Genomic DNA, 23,452 nt, shown 5'->3' on the forward strand with positions numbered 1-23,452 from the left:
AGAAAAGCAAATGTTGTGGTGATCTAGAATTTGGATGAGTACCAATACCTTTAATTGGTCTAATATTAATTATATTTTTATATAGAGCCAAATGTAAAGTGCTTAAAGCTCACAAATTCAGTTGACAAATATAATTAGCTAATTTTATAGTATATTTGAAAGGTACTTATTTTGATATTTGGAAATTTGGAAAAATATTATAGATCATTTTTAAATTGTTATATTTCTTCTAATATTTTGAAAATTTAAAAGTATTTATCTTTTTTAAATAAATTACAAATTTCGTTATCTATTAATAAAAAATTATCAGCAATAATTATCTTTCGTATAAAAAATTTAAAAGACCTCTTAATTTACAAAGCATCATAAAATTTATCCATCTTAAATTATCACAACTTAACCATTAATTCCGTGACTATTTCAATTTCACTCTTTTTTGGGGTCATTTTCAATTTCGGTATCTAAAATAACCTACCAAATTACCACGTGGGTAAGAAAATGCGCACTAGTTTGAGGCTTGAGTTTTAACGATGCATCTCCTGTTCGAAGCCCACAATAGATTAAAAAATAATCACGAGGGAGTCTCTCCTCGAAAAAAATTAATTTTTTACACTAAAATTGGCCACACAATTGTAGGAAGAAAATTATACAATATAGCATGAAAAATATACACGTGATTTTCAGGTGGTTCTAAATAATGACTTGAATGAAATTCCTCATCACACCCATACTCAAAACCCCAAAAATAGAGTAAGACCAAAAAGGAAAGCAGCGGCAACCAAAATTGACATCACATTATAAACACTACAATCAAATGAGGGGGGAAAATGGAACTACCATCCCCAAGGGCAGAATCAAAATCATCGTTTAACTAGTGGTCTACTCGGTTGTAACTTGATGAAAAATTGGACATCTGCGTGGGCTTGTTGCATCAGCATTTTTCAGAAATAAGAACCAGAAATCTAATCGATGTGAGCACCCCAACAGTCCAAAACGAATGAACATACTACAGGGACAATATTTCAGATACTCGATCTCGTGCATCAGGAGGAATTTCCCTTCCAGAAACCTGAACATTAAGAAGGTTGGCGTACCTGTAGAAATATTGTGTCAATATAAATCCATAAAAAGGTATTAACAGCTAAAATTTGCATAAACTTACTCAGCAGGGGTGAACAAGTGTATATGTTCCGTAATGAAGGCAAGCAAGGCCTGCAACAGCATAGGAATACGTAAGATGACTGGACAAAAATTACAATCAACACGAAGCCATTAGTTTAGTTGACTTACCTCAAATGGCATGTTTAATAGTTCATAGTAGGTGCGGACTTGATCCAATCTCTGTTGCACTGTTTCACTATTTATGGATGGAATAGCTGCCAATGCCTGTACATCCATCTTAAAATTGTTATGCTTGTCAATTTTTATTACGAGCTTTTACATCTTCCCATTTATTAATTCTCCCAAAAGTTGTATAGTAAAACCCCAAAATTCTAGAAATGTTGTGTGCGTAAATTCTGGAGAAATAGCGAGAAAAACTTGCCTGTTCCAATGCAATCGTGTTTCGACATATTTGCTGAACGCCAAAAAGATTTATGGACTTCATATCCGCTAAAGCCTAATAGGTAAAACAGAGCAGCCTAACATTAGCGGTGAAACAAGGGAAGTGATATAAGGGATTTAACTGAAAATACGCGCTCGAATCATAAACATGCAAAGTTTAAAAACAAACTGTAAAGAAATTCACACCTTAATGGATGCGTTTGCTGCAACCCCACAAATTCCACCAAATATGTAATTCCGCTTTGCATTTGAAATAAAGGGAGCCATTTCCTCATCTCTTCTTGTTATCTGGGGATTCAATTAACAAAATAATATACAATATGACTTGCGTAAGCAGCTACATCTTTGAGTAACTAAACAGGAAGGTCAACTTTCAGAAATTCATTATTACAATGTAGTTGACTGTTGAAAATGGGATTGATAGTAACATTCCATAGTCTTTAGCATTAAATCAAATAATTTAGATTTTTTGAATTAGTAGGTATAGTGACTTAGTAAGATGCTATAACAAATTAATTTAGTTTAACTTTAACACCTTGTGTTGTATTGATATTTTAATGGCCCCAAGGGATTGTTCCACAATTATAGGAAAATAAGTCCATCTCCATTCTGAAATAAAACACAAATTTGAAATCCTGAACTTATCCATCAAGAACCTTAAACGAAGCATGATCCTTTTATAAGCTATATCATCCCAAAAGCTAGCTCATGAACGGAGTACTAATCATGTTGCCCCATAAATCCTGACTTTAGTTAATTATCCACTAGCAGTAAATTTGTTAGGGAGGACTTCGTCAATAGCAATTATCCCTCAATTTGAAAAATTCATTGATAAAGGAAGGAGGATGCTCATGAACTGTCATAGGACTACACAAACTCAGAAAACCAGCCCAAAAGGAAACCATGTCTTGTTACAACATTACAATAATCTTGGTATCCCCAATGGTTTATTTCCAAATCCATCCCAGGATCCAACTAAGAATCCTAATGAAGACAACGACAAAATGCAAAGATAGAAAGACACACCTGTGCAGTCAGAGAAATGATGAAGTCATCTGGCTCTTCAGCATCTTGGTCATCCAAGTATTCTGTATTTGTCATTTCCTGCTCAAAATTGTGAAGCTTAGCTAAATTTGGAGACAATTAACAATAAAATTCTTATTACTTCTACAACTAGAGACAAATAATCTCACTAGTGCCAAACCTGCATATGAAATAATGTCTCCAATTGCATCTCTATACGTAAAACCTTGAGACAATCAATTGCCAATTTCCTATAATCTTGAGCAAATGATGCTAGACTCCTTGTAGGTGCACTGTCTGTACGACTATGATGGTATTTTCCTCCAACATGATTTGATGCTCTTTGAGTTGTATGTCCAAGCCTGCAAATTTAACAATAATTTAAAGTATCACAAAAATAAGGCTAGAATATTTCAAAGAGAGCTATCTTGGGTGTATGATGCTTAATTACTCTAATTTATGAGACCAATAAAAACCACCAGACACCATACTGCTCATCAAGGAAAGAGAATGACACATACGTTGATTAAATCATTAAACATGATACAGGTAGGATTTTTTGTCCCCTTTCTACCCCCCCCCCCCCCTCTCTTTCCTTTTATCCAGCTCCTAACCGAATCTGCTCCCCTTCCCTGTTGAACATGATCTTGTTGAAATTCTGAATGCGTGCATGTTACATTGACTAACACACATCTAAGTCCGCAACTTCCTTTTTCCCCCCAACCAAAAATGATTGTTTGTATATATATGATTGGCAGTACGGAACAATTCTACTGATCTAGCAAAATCCCTCCACGATCCCAGCAGAACAAGTTTCTTGCAGGGAATGAAATTGTTCCACTACCCATAACTTTCAAGAATCATAGATTCTACAATATAAATTGCAATTCCGACAGACTTGCATATATGCTTGCTTTATACACAGTAGGTACAATTAAAACAATGTCTGGATTGCACAGCATGTAGAAAACCCACCTTTCAATAGAGTCTGCAACATACTCCAATGAGTCACTAAGGGATGCCAACAAAATAAGCTTGTTGTCATCATGGATTAAGTTTTCCTGATGCAAAAAAACAACAAAGTCACCGAAGAAACATAATGTATCAGTCAGTAAATTAAGTACTTAAAAATAGGAAGAGTAGAAATTGGTTAGCATAAACAGAAAAAAAAAAAAAAAAAACCTGCTTAATAGGACGCAAATTTAGCAGTAATTCACTTAGTTCTAATTCAGCCTCAATTGTTTCAGCATTACTTTCCATGTTAAACTGACCAAGCAGATTTGGCAAATATGCACTTGAGGGGTCAAGTTTCATCAATTTCTCAATATCATGCCTCCCAATAAGCATATAACTCTGCTTCTCAAGAACAGCCTGAAATATAATTGACAAAAACATTAGAAAATAGTGGAGGCCATTGTGCAAGAGTAGGCAACTATTTATAGGTATGTCAGTTATCAACTTACCTAAAATGATTGAGCTATTGGGTTCAAACACAAACAGTTTTATATCTAACAATCTCAAGAATCAACTTAACCCAAAAGCTACAGCTATTGGGGACAGGAAGACGTAGACCCAGACAATTTTTGTTTTGCTAATCAGCTGGTCATACTTAGAGCTGAAACTTAATTTAATTAATGAAGAACAGGAGCAACAAGGATCAAACTCCTGAGCCTGATCATTTGGTCATAGAGTTGCGATCTTAGCTTCATGATACTCAGCCGTTGGTTGTTTCAAATGAGTGGCTTTGTCTGGTACCATGCGGATTGAGGATTTAGCTATTTCTAATAATGCTTGTGAGTGTATATTATGTTTTTGTTTAGATTCCTTAAGAAGATCGAATATCCTTCATTGTTGTGTAGCTTTATTCTATTGAATTTTTTTTATCCAAAAAGTAAAAAAAAAATACCTCCATGTATGCAGTTCGACATCTTTCATAAGTCCTCTCCAGAAAAGTTTGCACATACTTCACAAGATCATTAGCAAACTTGGGCATAGCTTGTGCCCAGCCAAGCACCTACAATAATTACTTGTAAAAGTCAGGGAAAACACCCATGTTCTGTGACTATCAAATGAAAAATAAATCATCAAGTATTTATAGTCAATAAAATAATGTCCAAAGAAACTTTATTAGTCCAGGGCTCCAGGGATCACACCATCTTGTGTTTAATATACAAGAATAAAATATCATATCTTATCTTATTAAGATTTATTGAAGTTAAAATTTACCTCCTTTGTCAAGTGATCTATAGCCAATAATCCTTGCAATACAGGTCGACCCTTCTCAATTGACGGAGTGTAAGTAGTAACCACATGTGCCCTTGGACGAAATGCAGCTGGACCTATAAGTTCATATGCAGAGATCAGATCTTAAAAGAAACTCAATGGATCCATCTGAGGGAAAACACTAACATCTCAACCAGTCATGAACACTCAGATTCAGATTCCATTTTTTAATATGGAAGAAGAATAATTGTCTAATAATTCTATTTTTTCCAATAACATGGCAATAAGTCTAATAAAATATGCTATTATATCAACTTGAGTCAGAATGAAAGGTTCTATGTTCTAACCCTTCAAACATAAAATATACAGTAGCATGTAGCAGCAATTAAAGTTCTGCAAATTCTCTATATGCACAGTGATGTTACAAATTATGGAGAATGATAATAAACGACCGATCTAAGCTTCATTCTACGGAAAATAAAGTTCCTATGAACAGTAGATTAACCACTCAGCAAATTGTCTTTATGCACTGTGATTCTCAAAAAAGGGAAGTTTAACCATTCCTTTTTTTATAATTTTTTTTACAAATTGAATCTTTATTTTAATTCTCCAACAAATTAATATGTATTACTAAGTCTATGCATACCAAAAAATAAAAATGAAAATAAAACTATGCACAACTACAACGATTAAAACTCTAAAGACACTCAGAGGTCATGCTCCATTTTGGGGGGTCTTTGAATTGAATTGTCTCAGGAAAGGATAATCCAGCAAGGGAACAAGTATAAGATAACTGATGATCAGAACCATGGAAGGCACGACTTGGAATGACTTAATTTCTACCCTTCAGTTGTACAATACCAACCTACTTAACTTCCATCCTTCAGTTGCACAATAACAATTTGCTTCATACATTTTTATGTTTTGGGCCGGAAAATAGTTATCACACATGTAATTGCCAATAAGACCTTCAAATAAGAGATACAGAATGGACACTAAAAGAAGTAGAAAGACTTGCTTGATATGGCTTGCTGCACGCCTTTTCGGTAGTCCACAAACATAGTTGGTAAAAAGTGGTCCTTCACAAAGTTCTCCACAAAAGCTAGCAACCCATCATTGCTGCAATTGACCAAGTAGACAACACCATAAATTAACATCAATGAGTAGGAAAGCAACAAAATTTCTTGAAAAGAAGTTTTGTTGTACAGAATCAACTAGCAAGAGATTGCTTAGAAAAAAGATACATACAAGCATTATTAGTCAAAACTATATGAGTAAAATTTAACATCAAACTGATTCAGTAGCAATGATAGGAATTAGGAGTAACTTTCTAGTTCATTCTACTAGTAGTGACTTTATAATGCACTGCACAAACATTACTAAAGTGAAATATATTTTGAATAAAAAATTAAAGGCATATTTATTGAATGACTACTGTTAAATTTTACAAGTTTCATAAATTAAAGAGTAAATATTTTATTATATTAAATAGGACTAAATTAAAAAGATAAATTTTTAAAAATAAGAAAGAGATTATGAAAAATTCAAAATTCAAAAATCAAATTAAAATTAAAATTGATTATGGCTACAATAATTCAAAAATTAAATTAAATTTGAAATTAAAATAAAGAAATTATATTGAAAAAGGAAGCATAATAAGAAAGAAAATGACTCTTAAAACATTCTCGTTTATGAATAAAGACTCAAATTTAATATATAGAAGTAGATTGATTAGGGATAGAAGCCTATTGGATGATTAGGGTAAGGTTAAAAGTCTATTGAATTAGTCACCTTGGACTAGTCCATGTCCCTAACATATCACTGCACACTGAAAGCAACATTATAATTTCATAGTTTTTTTAACAAAAAAGTTGAACAAGAAAGCAGCATATTGGTTTCACAAACATGAAATAAATTTTATTTTTTTTAAATTGAACAGACAAAAAGCTATGCAATGTTTCTCAGCTCACCCAAGTTGGGAATACTTTGTTGGTAGCATCGAAGCAATTTTATCTGTGAACTGCACAAAGTGTTAGGTCAGGAACAAAGGATAAGATCAAAACTTTACAGGAGCAACATAGCAATCCAATATAAAACACCTGAAGGACAGGTCGGTATACGGATGCTGCTAAATATATGCCTTCCTCGGGTAAAACTGCTGCAGAACCATAACCCTCTTGCAGCACATTTGGACCCTTCCTACTCCAGCCTTGGCGAACAAGATCAACTCCTGAATAAAACCAGCCATATATGTTGAAAATTATTACAAATTTGCAGCTAAATAAACAAATAAATGATAAACACAATGAGTATTTTAAAGACAATGACTAGTAATTAAATCATAAACTGCAAGTAGAGAATAAAAATATTATCAAGAAGTAAACTAAATGATATTACAAGAAGCTTCCGTTGGTGTTTTACATATTAAAGCTATTACAGAATAGTCTAGGTCAGAATGCATACTATTAAGAAATGGAGTATCTTCATAAACTGAATAAGAAACCATATAGAATTGTAGACAGATAGCCAGAAAGTAAATGTTCGCTAATACAAGCACCTGATAATTTGTGTTTTATCCAAATTAGAAGTAGTCTCAAACATTAATTTGCTTTTCCAGATCAAAATAGTAATAAGATTCACTATCAATATGAATTTCATTTTTCTTTGACATTGCAACTTTTTCTAGCCATCAAATAAACCACACATAAAATGCCCAACAGGCTCCCTTTTCTATTCAGAAATATAAATTTTATTACAGAGAAAAGAAAAAGTATCCTCCGAAAAAAATTCTAAATACACTGAGTATGAAAAGCTATACAATGCAGCAGGGCTACCCAATCTCTCAGCATATATAGGTAATCCTGATTGATATCATGCAAAGAACTAATTTGTACTAAAAGTTAAGTTATTAGGTAACTATAATAATGCATTAAAATAATGCAAAAGAAGGTACCAATACACCCAAGACATGAAGTAAAAGCCACTCGTCTGGACCATTCAGCAAAAAAAATTGGGGTGGGATCGTGTAATACACATCCATGAATCTAACATATGACTCATCCGAACTATGAAGTATCATTCCAAAGCTAAATTATTAGAAACGTTATGTCAATGAATCTAACTAAATCCAATCAACGAGAACCTTCTTTTGTAAAGCCCATAGGTACACCCTTCTAGAGTGCATTATTTGTGAAAAGTATGCAACATTCATCAAAATCTCATAGAATATCTTAATAATAACTCTCTGAAGGGTAAACGTACAGCAACATGATTCTATCAACCATTATAAATTGAAATTTCACTTTACTCCTTTGATAGAATTTATCATACCTTGATTAGGAATAGATATTGTAGCATCTGTAAAGCGAAATGCAAAGGTAAGACCATCTTCTGACCCATCCCTGTTAACAAAAAGAAACAATTATTATTACCATCACACCTTGTCTTTCAGTTTTTAAGCCATCTTCTTTGGCAGATATTCTCAATTTCTTGAATCAGAGGTGTTGGGAACGTATGAGGCAAAAGGAACCCAATTATAATTTATACAATAAAAAAGGGAGGCCTTGCAGAAAATGCGGGACCTGGCATAAAGGTTATTTCAAGGATTTGAACCTGTGACTTTCAAGTCACAAGACAGCAACATTACCATATCATGAAAGCACTTCCTCTTAAAGGCTATACAATAGTTCCAAAAGAAGAAAAAAACTTTGCATTGAGCAGAAATTACGGTTAAATGTTATATTGAACAATATAAACTCAATTCACTTGCCTTTTGTCTTTCGAAGGGGCTTTGCTTGCAAGCCTAGCTGTTTGCACAGCAGCATCAGCAGATGCAGCTTCAGGAGTAGCCCGCAGAATTTCACATATAAGTTGTTGGCATTCACTCTATAAAAACACGGGTCAAGAAATGTAAGCTGAAAATATTAAATAAAAATTATACAACATAATTTAGGTCCTGTCAGTTTTATATAAATTAGCCCCCCTATGCCAACTTAAACAAAATGAGTTTGTCACAAACGGAAAGACAGAACATGACAACACGGGATATTACATGATTCACATCACAGATCCTATTAGTTTCATATAAATTAATTTCACATTACATTACATGGTTTCTATTTCCTCGTAGCACTTATTCATCAATTTAAAAGTTGGATTCAAACAAAAGAACAAGGTTAGCCAGCACATACCATGTGCACTGTCCATGTAAGCTAAAAGGGCTCTAGCAAGAAGGATATATATTTTAAATAAAACCAATTACAAAGGGACTCTTGTCCACACTCTACATAACATATTAAGCCCTCTAGAAAAGTAGACCATTGACAACTATTTGATTATTTAGAGAGTACAAAGAAAATACAAGTGTCCTAAAATACTTCCTATTTATCAGTGTAGGATTTGTATCTTAGACCAAGACACCAACCATGTTTATCATAAAATTTCTTGCAACTAAATGGCCCACACATAGAATACCTGTAATACTGTCAAGGAGAACCCAATGCTGTAACCCCCGGTGACTTGAGATGCTTCAGAATCAGGGTTCCAGTTTACATCTACTGGCAATGATTTTGGTGTGTTCATCTCAGCATGTTGACTGGCTTTTGCTTCCAAAAGCTCCCCAACAATGACATGGTTTTCTAGAGAGTGATACATGATATGAAAAATTTACCTTTATATTAATGATTAATCTTGAATAAAAATCATAAAATTAGTGTCTCACCAAATATTCGAACAACGGCATCCAAAATTGAATCAAGAAGCTCCTTAGCAGCAACCTGCGCTTTCCCACCAGGAGCCATGAGAGGTGATACAGGGCTCACTGCCAACAGAGTCCCAGCAACAGATATTCCATTCTTTCGCTTCTGTTTTGGCAACTGATAACTTTCCAGTTGACCTTTTATGAAGTGTACATCACCTGTTCCAGTTCGAGAACCCTGACCAATGCTGGACCTTGATGAATTCAAAAGCTCTGCATGTGCTTTAATTTTGGATGTAATTATCTCGTGAATTGTTGGCCGCAATCTTTGGCTGGTATACAATAAAACCAATACAGCTTATATTACGTCATCATAGGCAAATACAACAAAAAGAATAATAATGAATAAGGTGAGACAAGAAAAAAATCACAATTCAAATATCCTTATTCATTTGAGCAACATGTTATCACAACAATATTAGATCCCCAGTAATTAGTTGTCGATACAAAATCATTTCCTTATTCAGATCAACTCTCGATAGGAAGCATATACACATATAATCAGAACTGCGACTTTCTTGATCATTAGATCATGGGCAAATAAGACAAGAACTCCAGATGTGTGAAACAAGAGAATATGACTATTTTTGGGTATCTTAATTGAAGATTGGACAGCCTAGCAGAGGAAAGGAGTGATGTGTCCAGTAACAAGCAGACATGTCAAAACCAGTTGTAATATGACCAAACCACCTTATTGATATTTCTAAAGGTCTTCTTTGCATATGACCAAACCACTTTAGAGTAGACGATTTTCAGTCATCTATTTCACTATAGGTGTTACTCTAATATTCTCAGTATAGTATCATTTTATCCTGTTTTTATTCATGCAACCGCTCACTCACCTTAGCACTCACCTTAGCATTCTTATTTCTATCACTCTCACTTTCTTTTTATGTTGTATCTTTAAGACCTAACATTCACTATCATATAGGGTAGTTAGTTGTATTGTAGTACGATAAAATTTTCCTATCAACTTAAAAGACATTTTAAGGTTACAAATAACTCCCAATGTCTTTTTCCATCTTAACCACCAAGCTTGTATTTTAAGTATAAAATAGTTGGTCGTATTGCAATACAATAAAATTTTCCTTTCAGCTTAATAGACATTTTATGATCTCAAATATTTTTTTGTCTTTCTCCATTTAATTACTCAATTTATATTTTGAGTAATATCTTCATTAATTTTTTCATCCTTCTATAAAATCAATCCCAAATATCTAAACCAAGAAACTTGTAGTACAATATCAACTCTAATTTTAACTAAATTTATAATATATATATTCTCTCTTACTTCTACTTAAATGAAAATCCTTAAATGCTAAATGTTTTCTCCATAAGTCAAGTTTAGCATTAACTTCTTCCTTTAAATCCTTAAATAACATTATGTCATCCACAAAGAATATACACTTAGAAATAATATTTTGTATGTTACTTGAAAGCGTATCTAAGACTAGGTTAAACAAGTAAGGATTCAAAGCAGATTTTTAATGTAAATATATCTCTATTGAAAGGTCTTTAGATACGCTTCTTGAAGTTTTCACATATGTAATTATCCCTTTTATATGTGTTTTATATAGCCTGAATATATGTTACAAGAGCCATTTTCCTTTATAAAACCTTTCATAACACTTCTCTTATACCCAATTAGTATGCTTTTTTTCTAAATAAAAATCATATGTAAAATTTTTTTGGTAACGATATTTTTCATATTTTTTGTAAAAGATATCTAGCTTTTATCGTAAAATTTTTTGAAATAAAATCAAGTTAATTTTCTATAATCTTAGTTTCACCTCATAATCTATGTTCAATAACATTTTTCTACACCTTTATCATGTGACTAGTAAGTTTAATCCCTCTATAGTTAAATTTATATAAAATATAAATTCTAATGGAGAGCATAGATCAAGCTTGCAACAAAAGTCTACAAGTATGTTTGTAGAGAATTTTATTTAAAAAGGCATTCCAAATCTTCAAAATTGTGATAATGAAATGTAGTAAGAAAAATAAGCAGCTAGTCCTATAGGTGACACTCATTTACAAATTGGTTCCTATACCTAAAAAGCTTATGTTTTTGTCACTTTACAACCATTTTTGAATCATTACAAAAATGTTAAACTTAAAACAAGTTATAGCAAGGACTAAAGCAAAATAAACTCTTGTTTAGGGAGTAAAACTTTTTTAAAAAATGTACAAAAACTAATTCATAAATGAATGTCAACTATAAGAATCAAATGTTGTATGTTAACATTAATGGTGTTAAAATGGCAAGCAAAAACAGGGACAAAAGCATGATGAAATGCTCATATAGAGAGACTAAAGCATTTATTTAGTATAGAGACTAATCCGTAAATAAGTGTTTAACTATAAGGACCAAATGTATGTTTTAATCTAAAAAGATAAGCACAAAAGCATGCAAGGGACAGTAAAAATAAGACAATATTGAAGCTTATGTTAGAAAAACCAGTGAATAATATTAAACTATTTTTAAAAAGGAATAAAATATTATAAAGAAAACAAACCATATCACAGCACCAGCAGCTGCAACTTTGCCAAGCATGCAAAGGCACTCAACCATGGTCTGAAGATACTTCACATGAAGTGGTGCATCACTCTTTCTAATTGTTTCCTATGCACAAGAATCTCAGAACTTCAGTTCAAAGGACTAGAAGTCACCAAAATTCAAGAAGCATTGTGAATTCAATAATTAAGTGGCTCATACAAGAAATTCATCAGGTGTTGAATTTGAAAGCCATGCTGGCATTTGACGAAGAGCAGTATTAGAATCCTTTGGCACATCACCACCATTGATTCTCATGGCTGCTGTATTCCCATCTAAAGTAGCTTCCTCATTTGAATCCAGAGTCCCTTCCTCGTCATGGCCATCAAAAGAACTGAAACACACATTTGATGGTATTTAATGTATGTGTATAAATATATTCAGCAACCACAATTCCAAAGCACATACTGATATACATACTAGAAAATTTTTGAGAGATTAAATCTCTAAATTAATATTATATGCTATAGTTAATATTAGCGAAGAGGACTCAACCCAAAGTACACATTAGGCAAACTGAATGTTGTTAGATCAACCTATGAAAGTAACAAACCAGAAAAAAAAAAAGTAATCTGATACAAAATCACACTATCAAGGATAACATGAAAATACTATAACCAATCTAGTAAAATAACACAGAATAAAATCAGACAACCAACGATTCTCATCATGTACGGCAGAAATCAGTTTCCTTAGTTATTTATGAAAGAAATTTATCAACAATCTTTTCCATTCTTGATATATAAGACAAACTGAGAGGAATTTCATATAATTAGAGAAAGCTAGGTACAACATAAAAAAATTGTTTGAAGCTTCAATAGGAAAACAGTGACATGCTTTATGTAGTACAAAATAAGCAGAAAAATAGATAAATAGTGATAAATTCAATTGAGCAGTATTACCCTCCATCCACAGATCCTGGCCTATACGATCCATCAATCTGGAGACTATTTTGATTGTCACCTTTGAATAACCTTGTTCTTCGAGACAGGGGTTGTGAATTATGTGCATTGAGCACAACAGCAGTGGTCGTTGGTACTTCATCATCATTCTCTAACATAGCTGACCCAGCAGCACTGCACAAATAACAGTTCAAATACTTATAACTTCATAAAATAAATCACAACTTCAGAAGAAATACTTTAAACACAACACAGCATATTAAAAGTTGTTGTACATTCTAGGAACATCCTCCAAAAACACAAAACCGTGCAAACAAAATAGACAATAAATTACTAAAGAGAAAATAGAGCTTCACAGTTTGCATGAATAGCATAACAAGGTGAAAAATGTGCAGTAAATATGAGCTACAAATAACAGCATTTCAAAAGTGTAATTTCTCACAGCATGATGTTCAAAGTTAGAGATTGGAATGGAAAACAAATACCTATGTTCACCCTTATTGTATAAATGACCATGCAAATCCTCCAAAATCTTATAAAAGAGGACTCCACGTAACTTCGTTAACTCAGATCTGACATCTTGAAGTGCCCCAACCTGGGCCAAAAAATCTGAACTATGAGAAAAAACAGAGAAACTTATATTCAAGCAATGATTAGAATAGTCACATACAATACGAGATTTGGAGTTCAAATCAAAGTGAACAACCTTCCATTTTCCCTTCAATATGTCAAAGGAAAGTGTAACATTTACTGTCTCTAGTGCTTTGCTCACAGTCATGTTCATTTCAGGGAGTATTTTCATTTCTAATATGCAGAGAGGTGTCACCACTTTGTTATATGTAATTTTTAGGGCCTATTTGGTTTGAGAAAACATTTTGTTAGCATTTCCTGTTTTCATAATTAAGAAAAAAACATCGTGTTCATCAATTTTTGTACAAATAGTTGAAAACAGAAAACAAGGATACATTTTTGTAACTAACCAAGAAATTAAAATAGATATACATATGTAGGCCCTAAGCCTCTCTGACTCATTGTTGACTTTTGGCTTTAGGATACAGTGTCCTCCCCCTATCTTACATTCCTCCCTTACACTTTACAAAGGGAGAAAAAAAAAGGTTTGACCAAAATATATACTCTCTAGAAGCCCTCTTTGAGAAGCACACTGAACAGAGACAATAATAGTAAATTGAAATCTTACTGTTTGGAGACCTCGCTCGAGCATCAGTATGGATTGCACATGCAATTGAACTGCAGCATAAAATTGCTTCTCTGAAATGAGTTTCTCGATTCGAGATGGAACCTGCACCTTAGATCTTTATAATTAAAACACTACGAAATTGATAATTTTAAACAGAATAATTGAAAAGAAAACATGCTCTAAATTATTATCAATTGAAAAACTTGAAACAGAAATCTCATTATGGATGCAAATCGTATACAACAACACAAATAATTTGCTCTCATCAAACATTTTTTAAACAGATACTATAGGTTCTCCAGTGCTTGAGCATTCAGATCAAATAATTCTTTGACACACTATTAAAACACAGTGAACCAAATTTCAATTGCCCTTTGTCATCAATCTAATAATTAGAATTTCAACTAATTATAATACTAAGCTTTAGTAGCAGAAAAATTTTAGCTTTATTTTTATCTCCATTTCAAGCCCATTGGGCTTTCATATGACTTGTGACCGGAACCTGGTATTTTATTAGAAAGAAATAGAGATAAATCCTAATTACAAAACTAGAATGCTGTAAAACTTCAAGGGTCTGCACCTCCCAATGCCCAAAGGCCACAATTTCTTTTCAAATAACAAGATCTTCCTCTCTCTCTCTCTCACACACACAACCTTTCCTCTTATTTATATGCAATTTGCCTTAATTCTTCTGTGTCAAAGCCCAACCAACTAATATATAGCAACAACTAATTAACTCTAAAAACAAGCTAATTATACCTCTAACTAATTATGAGGGCGGTCCAACCAAGTTGTCATGTTCAAAGTAAACTATTATTGTTCTCCGACTTAACAAATGTTTTAAGGTCAAGTGGTTCTTTGACAGTTGAAAATCACCAAAGATTTCAGGTAAATAGCACAGTCTATATAATTAATTATTCTTTCTACATCTGAGGGAAAATTCATGTGAATGCACTTATCTGTTTGCTCTATAGAACAAACTGCAAAACTATCACAAGCCAACTACACTGCCTGACTCCCATCAACTGACAAAAGTCACAAAATTGGATCAGAAATTCTAAAATAAAAGATGGACCTTAGCAATGTCTTCAATTTGATCCAGTAAGGATATTATGTGCCGCAACGTGACTGATCGGTACCATAGTTGATGCAATTGCTTATTGCGAGCACTAAGGCGCCTCTTGGCCTCTGCCAAATCTACTTTCAAGACAGATATACTTTCAGTAGATTCACTGAAGAGCCTCAAGATCTGGATATAAGCAAAGTAGTTATCAAACAGAAATTTATAATGATAGGTCAGTCCTAATTCAGCTACACTAAGATTTAAACAAGATGAAAGGGGGAAGAAGCCGAAGAAAATAAGGATCTGTTTGATTTCCGGAAACAGTTGTTGTTTCCACTTTTAATTACAAAACCGTCACCTTGGTTTCATTCTGTTTCCTGTTTTCACTGTTTCCTGTACAAATCTTAGAAAGTAGGAAATAGAATGAAAACAAAAAACATTTCCTTAAACCAAACAACCCCTTACTATTGAAATTGTTTGAAGTTCTAACACAATTTTTGAACCACTAACAGTTTCAATTTGATATTAAAATATTAAATATTAAATGTCTTTCATTCTATTTACATCTAATAATTCCTTCTCAACTTCATTTTTTAAAATACAAGAACTCCCAGTTTTCTCGTATTTCAACCTTGCATTCCAGATCACACAACGGAAACCACCTTAAGATTGTAACTAATAAGAATCAATAAAAAAGACTAAATTAAGGACTCAGCTAATGAACATGATAAGGAAACAGTATAAGATAAATTTCCCTATCCTATTCTAGTTTTAGTGTTTGTTTAATATGATAAGTCTATCATACAGCCGTATCCCATACTGTCTAGGTTAAATTTTATCTTGTAGGGAGGTCTAGGTTAGAAATAGACAAAATAGAATAACATAAGGTATTTAGTTTATTATTTTGGCATGCATCAATTGTAAAATAAAATAAGAGTCTATCTTACTTTAATCACATCCAATTCTTATCCAAATCTCATATCTTATCATTTTCTATCTATCCTACCATGTCTACCAAATAGACTCTAAATGGTCATAAACAATGCAGGAAAGGGAAAAATATAGTGATATTGGAAGTTATAAAATAAAACAGTGAACATGAGCAGTGAAATTTAAAACAAATGTATAACACAAATGCTTGAAATGAAGCCAAGACCAAGTACAAAAAATGTTACTATTATAATGAAGGGAAAAAATTCTTATAACAAAAAAATTTATGAGAAAGAAAGGCACCAACAAATTCTTAAAAATTGAACAAAGTAGTAGTTGGAATGAAAACAATCACAACATGACAGTGGAAGGGGGGGGGGGGGGAGGGGAGACTACAGGTGGATCTATAATGAATACACATAATCAAACACCCAGTACTTTCAATGGCAAATGACCCAATTGTCCCTGATTCAATGTATTTTCATCAAAATGACCAGTAGATATGAATTTAAGAAACCTGGGAATAGTTTTGGATAGCTCTGTTGAAGCCACTGTGATAAGAATGTACTACTTCATCCACAACATCCTCAACAATATCGCTTTGCTCCTTCAAAAATTGTGCAGCAGCATCGCGATCTTTTGATGTCAAAATGTGAACAACATGAGGCAGTGAATCAAAACGAGCAGCAACCCAAGTCTCGTCTATTCTAGAGAGGTCTTCTCTCAAATACTGTATTCAAATGGGGCACAGGGACTCAGATTATCATGAGTGATTTTACAATGTAATGCATGACTTAGTGCAAAAGAAATACCATGACAACAGCAGTTTCAGAGCAAATAAATTGGACTTCTAATATATGTCTATGGTGAAGACATATTTGGCATTAATAAGAATAACAATAAATCATTCATGCAATGCTTAAAACTCAACACATTGTTAATATATGTACAGATGCATAACCAAACCATTTTCAATAGAATGATTCCACATTCAAACTGTAATTGAAACTTGACATTATCCCAATGTATCCATTACCCATCCAGTAAATATTTGGGTATAATGCTAGATTTCTATCATTGTTTCAAACTAAAATATGTGAGTGAATGCAAGTAAAAGGAAAAAATAAATAAAGATAACAATTCCATCAAAAAAATATTTAAAACATATATATTCAAAGATCCTGGAACACTAAAATTAAGTACAGAGAAAGATTTATTTCTCTACAATCTTGTGTGTTTCATTTAATTGTTGACATTAGTATTGGATGATGCTGCAAGGAACAGAGCTTGGGTTCATGTCTTGGTCAAGCATTGGATGGTAGGACCAAGCAATGACATTTGGCACTTGCAATTTGCAGATGATCCTATTCTTTTCTGCCCATGCAGGAGGGATACTCCAGATAATGTGTTTTCCACGCTTCCTAGCTTAAAAATGTACACTATTTTCTAGAGAAAGAGTGATTTGACTGGTATTAATATGAACGATCAGGTCCTACCAAATGTAACAAATATAGCAGTGTGAACCATTTTTCAGTGGCCTCTCCTATTTAGGGTTCTGTTGGGACAAAAAACAATCGATAAAGGAAGAATTGAGAAGACTATAAGGGAACTTTCTCATGTCTAGTGTGAATGCCTCCAAAATAAATCATTCTTTTTAGTTGGAATTTTACATTGAATTTTGAAACACGGAAGAAAGGGGCTTTTGCTTTAGGGACTCTGTGTATCTGGCTTGAAAGGACATTGCTCTGGACAATAAATGGTTGTGGCATCTTCCATCAGAACCATATTCTACTTGGCCAAGGGGGATCAAGAGTGTGTATTACATGAAACAAGTGAAATTTTCCCACAACTTGCACACCTATTCCAGTCATTTATGAGCTCCATACAGCAGTAAGCCCAAAAAATCTTAAAATTGAACCACTTGCAGAAAATCCCTCAGCCAAGAAGGTCACTAATCTCGTAATGAATACAAATCTCAGAAGGAACAAAGTAAATCTTACAGCTTTTTCTGAAGGCAAAGGTAACTCATCAAAAATTCCCATATTGAGTCTTCAATGTATCCACACACCATGAAGATACAGGTTTAATTTGTGCCAACAGTCCCGCAATTCTAACTGCAAGGCATGAATACAAAAAAGCTTTAAAAAATTCAAAATTGTTCTTTTAATATAAAAGTCAGGTACTATCTACCCCCAAAACAAGGAAAACAATTGCACCCAAATAAATGAAAAAATTCTCTTGATTTTAATTGGAAGAGTCATGAAAATTCTTAGGCAAAGTTTCACATTATTAAAAAAAAAAAAAAAAGACCTCAATACATGCATTAACAAAATATGGTGTTTCAATGAATATAATAATCTACAGTATACTTAATTCATAAAATTAAGACTGAAAACATCCACCATCCAGCAGAATAATGCATAAGAATAAAAAGCAAACAAAAGAAGGATATAGCCAACTTATAATTGCTTTTGAAGTATAATATATATTTAGCACTAATTCCGCCAAAACACAATTACTGAAAAGTTGTCTCCAAGACCCCTGCCCCTATTCCAAGTTAAAAATTCCACAAGAAAAAAGCAAGTCTAAGAATCCAAACAAAATGACCTTAATCTTCTTCCTTATATACTTATAATGAACAATTCCTGGCCACCAAGCCCAAGAGCGAAGACTTAAGAAACAACTAAAAAAAAAAAACCTCTAAATTCAGCTCCAGTAGCACGCGAGAGCAATCGGTAGTTTTACTTGAACTTCAGATAACCTGACATTAGGAAAATCACAGCATAACAAACAACAGCAAACGAATTCCTAATTCAACAAAAGTGAAATAGCATCGGAAGTCTTGCACTTAACCACCACATTAACCATTAAATGATTAAAAATGCCTACATCAAAAACCTCTGTATGTGTGCGCACAACATAACGACAACTCTTTTAGTCATTCAGCAACAATTTAAAAAAGTAAGCGTAAAATTAGGCATTCTCGCTGTCCATTACTACGGCAATATTAACTAAAACACCAAAAACACGATTCAACTACTACGAACAGAAGCCGATCCCTGATTTTCTTTCTCGTGCACACTTCAGTTGAGCTCTTAAGTAATTCACTCACGCAAAACAAACTACTCGGTGCAATAAACGAAAGCATTCGAGAATTCAGAGTTTTCAACTCTAAAAGAACCATCATTAGTAACGATTCGGAATATGCATTCGAGTTGGAAGATCTTGAGAATAAGGCTTGGAATCGAGATTCAGTGTGTGCGCGGTGAATCGAAGGTTTTGCGAATCGAACCTGTTGCTGGAGGCGTGGGAGGAATGAATCAGAGGCGAAGAATTCAGAATGGCGACAACGCAGAGACGGGGAGAGAGCGCGTGAGGAATAGACACACAGCATACGGAAAGGAAAGGTGTATTGATTTGATTGACTAGTATGATGATAAATTCATATCATGATTAAATATGTTTTTCATTTTAATATTTTGACAATTATTTGTTTTACTTCTTTGAACGAGTTTTTTTCCCACTAGTTTCCATCGTTATTGTCATCGTACGTATTGTCATGTATTAAATTTTCTTGTTAAATTACATTAATTAAAAATATTATACTATAATTATATAAATATTAGAGAGAGAAAGAGGAGACACACACAAACCTTGATAGAATAAAACACGCTTCGGAACGATGGTAATATCTTTTTGTAGTTTTTATTTGAAAAATATTTCGTTACTTTTGTTATCATTTAATACTAGTAAAAAAATACGAATGAATGCAAATATCAATATTCGATAATGTAAAAAAATATATATATTTTTAATCAATTTACATATTTATAAATAATTTATTTAAACTTTATATTATTTCTATTTTAAATATATATCATACTAATAAGATAAAATATTTGTTTATAAATATATTATTTAAAAATTTATAAAATTTATTTATTTATAAGAAATTTTAAATTGATATTCAATAAAAATATTGTTCAATTATATATTTTATAAAAAAATATTAAATAATATAAATATTTAAATTTAATATTAAATGTGAATGAATCCGATTTTGTTTTTTACAATAACAAATCAATTTTACTCAATAAAAAATATTTAATTTTAACGGTAATATACATTATATTAGCATTTAATAATTTTTATTGTTTATTTCTTTATTATTTTTCAACTTCCTAAAGAAAAAAACTTTATTTCAAAATTTTTTACCATTATTAATACATTGGATATGGTGAATGGAGACAGTTTATTGTGATTATTAAGAATGATGTCTATGGTTGTTGCTTTTTGTTTAAAACAACTATGGGAACATATATTTGTGTAATTTGCATCATTATTGGGACTAATTCCAATAGTAAGTATGTTCATGATAGTTTGATGGTAACTTTTTATAATTCTCTTGACAATATTAGTGATAACTAAAGAAAACGAGCACATCTGTGAATGTAGTATTCTTTTTTTATTTCTATCTTTTATTCTGTTCTCAGTGTTCTTCATTTCTTTTTTATTTTATTTTAAAATCCATTTTAGTATATTTAATTGCCTCCGAAAAAAAAAAGAGAATTAAAAGTAATCAACATCACAAAATAGAGATAGACAGATGTTGGCAATCAACAAAACAAAATATAAACAATTTTTAATTGTAACATTGTTTATAAAATTATTTTATTAATTATCTTTACATAAATAAATAATTATTAAAATTATTTCTATTTTGTTATTATAATATTATATTTTTTAAATACATATTCAGTTTCTAATAAATTAAACATTATTAATTTTTTGTTCACGTTATATTCTCGTGTTGACTATCTATTTATAGTATAGTATATTGATGTTTCATTGTATTTAAATTTAATTTAAAATATATTAATTTTTAATAAACTATAAAATAATTATTTTATTACATGTTATTCTTAAATAATGAAAAATAAATTTTAATTTATATCATATTTATTAAATCTTATTTGTCACTTTTTTTATAAGTTTTACCATCTTATATTTTTTTTAATATTCATTATACTTTTTTATTATAATTGAGACAGAATTATATTCGAGTAAAATTAGGAGGTCAATTTAAATTCATTTTTTTACAGTTGACATACAAATAATTATATAAAAACATATAAAAATTATTGCAATTCAATAATATACCTTCAATTCAATGTATATATATATATATACTTTCTATTCTACGAGGATAACATACAATAATAATATTTTAAAATAATAATTACATCATAGCAAAGAAAGCTTTATTATTGGACTTTATTTGATGTCAATTATTCCATAAACCTCTCACATCTCACTATTGTCGGGTACAATCGGTAGCCTTAAAGGACACAGTACCTGCCTCAAGGTCATATCCTATTAAGAAATTCGCTTGAGCCAAGTTTCCAAGAATAGAGAAGTTAGAGAATGCAATCACTGTGAAGCACACCACATCTTCCTTCACCCAAGAGAACATATTCACTGGCTGCAAATTCACATCCCCTCCTTTGAAATGCGCCGTGATAATGGGAAGTTTGATATTGTTACGATTATTTTGATAACAAAGGGTAAGTAAACCGTTGGGGTCACTCACCTTCTTGGCCGTTATTACTTTATCCAAAGCAGACACCATGTCATTATAAACATTTAAAGGCAAAATTGTCAATGTTGTCCCAGAATCAATTATGATGTTTCCCTCAACACTAGACCTTGTCTCTGTGCCATCCTTGATTACAAACGGAATCCTTTGGTTTCCTATAGTAAATGCCTCCAATGTGAGGTAGTAGAAGGTTGCTACCTTTGTTACAATAGGAGTTATAACGACACTAGGACCAGAAACAACAGCATCGTTACCAAAACTTATCTTGCTAGTGGAGTTACTTGAAGTAGGAATTAGACAATAGGAAAACTTTTTGGTGCCAAATTGAGTACCCAATTGAGAAACTAGTGAGAGCTCACCACCACCAAGGCCTACTATGCCAGACCCTGATGCATCAAATATGCCAGTAGTGTTGTGTCCACACCCAAACACAATATTTTTAAGAGAAATTGGGTTGCTACTGCTAGTGCCTAATGTTAAGGTTTCAGCTGCAAGATTTCCCGCAGTGCGAGAACCATCCCCGTAAGAATAACTATACCCACACGTGCTAATGTTACGGTTACAGTTTGAAGTGTCTAGTGCGTTGCAAATTTTCGATGTGCATGGTATTGTAAGGTAAGATGAGGAATGACCAGGATCAAAGAGGGGAATAGCTTGATTGTAACATTTAATGCATGGTAGACATTGTGTCCATGTGAGGTCACTTCCTGTGTCAGCTATTCCAATTACCTCAATTGGTGGGGTTCCAAGGGAAATTTTCATGAGGTACTCTCCACCACCCGAGTTTATAGGGTCTTGCGTTGTGCCTTTACTAGGGACTAGTGTGGCCACTTTGAAGTGGTTGACACGGTTTAATGAGCGTCGGAAAGCATTGCGCAAACGATCAAAATGGGTGTTTGATGGGTTATGGAATGGAGATAAAGGAGAATCATAGGAAATAAGATGAGTAGTATACCCGATGTAAATGCTTTCTGAGTGGAAGAATAATAAGAGAAGAAATATGCATAGGAGGTTCAAGGTATGGTAAAGGGGTTGTGATTTGTTAGTAACGACCATTTTGATAATGAAAATGAAATGGTTGATGTGTAAAATGATATTACATATGCTAATTTTATAAAGACATGAAGAAGTAAGATTAAAATATAAAAAATCGATACTAAATGTACTAATAACTTATATTTAGTAAATATTAGTTGCACACCTTTAATTAAATCATGGTTATAATTATAATATCAAAAGTATGATGCCATGTATATTGACCGGATTTAATCCAGTGTGCAGTGACCTTGCAATTATGCACTTTTAATTGACGTGATACTACTAATGATGCCTTTGCATTAGATGGATATTCGTAAATATGAAAAAAAAAAGTGTTTGAAAATATTAAAATAAAAGTATTGATAAACAAAATTATTTAATTAATAAAGTTATCTTTTTGTAATGAAAAGAAAATATAAAATAAATGCTTTTGAAACTTTTAATTTTGAAAAAAAAAAATACAAGCTTTGGAATGGCTAAGGTAGTTATGAATGGAATCTAAATGATGTAATGCTACATATATCAATTTATTTTGATATATTTTTATTAATTTTCAATTTATTAATAGTCTTATAGTGCATGAAATATTACTGATAAAGAATG

General features: G+C 32.2%; 2 protein-coding genes across 5 annotated transcripts; both read right to left on the reverse strand.

Moving 5' to 3' along the window:
• Positions 1-527: 527 nt before the first annotated feature.
• On the reverse strand, positions 528-19,645 carry LOC113873485 (exocyst complex component SEC8). 4 transcript variants are annotated; one of them, XM_027511624.1, is made up of 28 exons: positions 19,508-19,626; positions 18,914-18,976; positions 18,216-18,329; positions 16,733-16,945; positions 15,298-15,471; positions 14,223-14,324; positions 13,510-13,619; positions 13,025-13,198; positions 12,285-12,456; positions 12,085-12,191; positions 9,530-9,837; positions 9,283-9,446; positions 8,579-8,694; positions 8,140-8,210; positions 6,909-7,039; positions 6,780-6,829; positions 5,828-5,928; positions 4,813-4,925; positions 4,493-4,600; positions 3,769-3,957; positions 3,562-3,647; positions 2,768-2,948; positions 2,590-2,667; positions 1,750-1,851; positions 1,544-1,618; positions 1,291-1,386; positions 1,163-1,212; positions 528-1,094 (listed from the first exon to the last, which is right to left on the reverse strand). In XM_027511624.1, exons 3-28 carry the CDS (start codon positions 18,255-18,257, stop codon positions 1,007-1,009), a joined length of 3,201 nt encoding a protein of 1,066 aa, XP_027367425.1. In that variant the 5' UTR covers positions 18,258-18,329; positions 18,914-18,976; positions 19,508-19,626; the 3' UTR covers positions 528-1,006. The 4 variants fall into 4 exon arrangements, with proteins under 4 accessions (XP_027367425.1, XP_027367424.1, XP_027367422.1 ...); XM_027511621.1 differs by lacking the exon at positions 18,914-18,976 and adding an exon at positions 6,601-6,630 and having other exon boundaries at positions 531-1,094; positions 13,046-13,198; positions 14,223-14,330; positions 19,508-19,637; XM_027511620.1 differs by lacking the exon at positions 18,914-18,976 and adding an exon at positions 6,601-6,630 and having other exon boundaries at positions 531-1,094; positions 14,223-14,330; positions 19,508-19,637.
• A 1,884-nt stretch (positions 19,646-21,529) lies between these two features.
• On the reverse strand, positions 21,530-22,867 carry LOC113871763 (aspartic proteinase CDR1-like). The gene has a single exon (XM_027508866.1). The coding sequence runs from the start codon at positions 22,865-22,867 to the stop codon at positions 21,530-21,532; it is 1,338 nt and encodes a 445-aa protein (XP_027364667.1).
• Between the last annotated feature and the right edge of the window lie 585 nt (positions 22,868-23,452).

The sequence above is a fragment of the Abrus precatorius genome, unplaced genomic scaffold, assembly GCF_003935025.1.
Source record: "Abrus precatorius isolate BTA unplaced genomic scaffold, Abrus_2018 Scaffold7, whole genome shotgun sequence".
Lineage (NCBI taxonomy): Eukaryota > Viridiplantae > Streptophyta > Magnoliopsida > Fabales > Fabaceae > Abrus > Abrus precatorius.

Bases quoted from the DNA above. Each gene is read 5' to 3' on its own strand.
- LOC113873485 (XM_027511620.1), bottom strand. From the start codon at position 18,257: ATGGGAATTTTTGATGAGTTACCTTTGCCTTCAGAAAAAGCT. The intron at 9,838-12,084 runs GTTTGTTTTCTT...ATTGTATACCAG, and splicing joins GCTGCTGGTGCTGTGATATG to CCAAAGATTGCGGCCAACAA. The intron at 1,095-1,162 runs GTAAGTTTATGC...ATATTTCTACAG, and splicing joins CACTTGTTCACCCCTGCTGA to GTACGCCAACCTTCTTAATG.
- LOC113871763 (XM_027508866.1), bottom strand. From the start codon at position 22,867: ATGGTCGTTACTAACAAATCACAACCCCTTTACCATACCTTGAACCTC.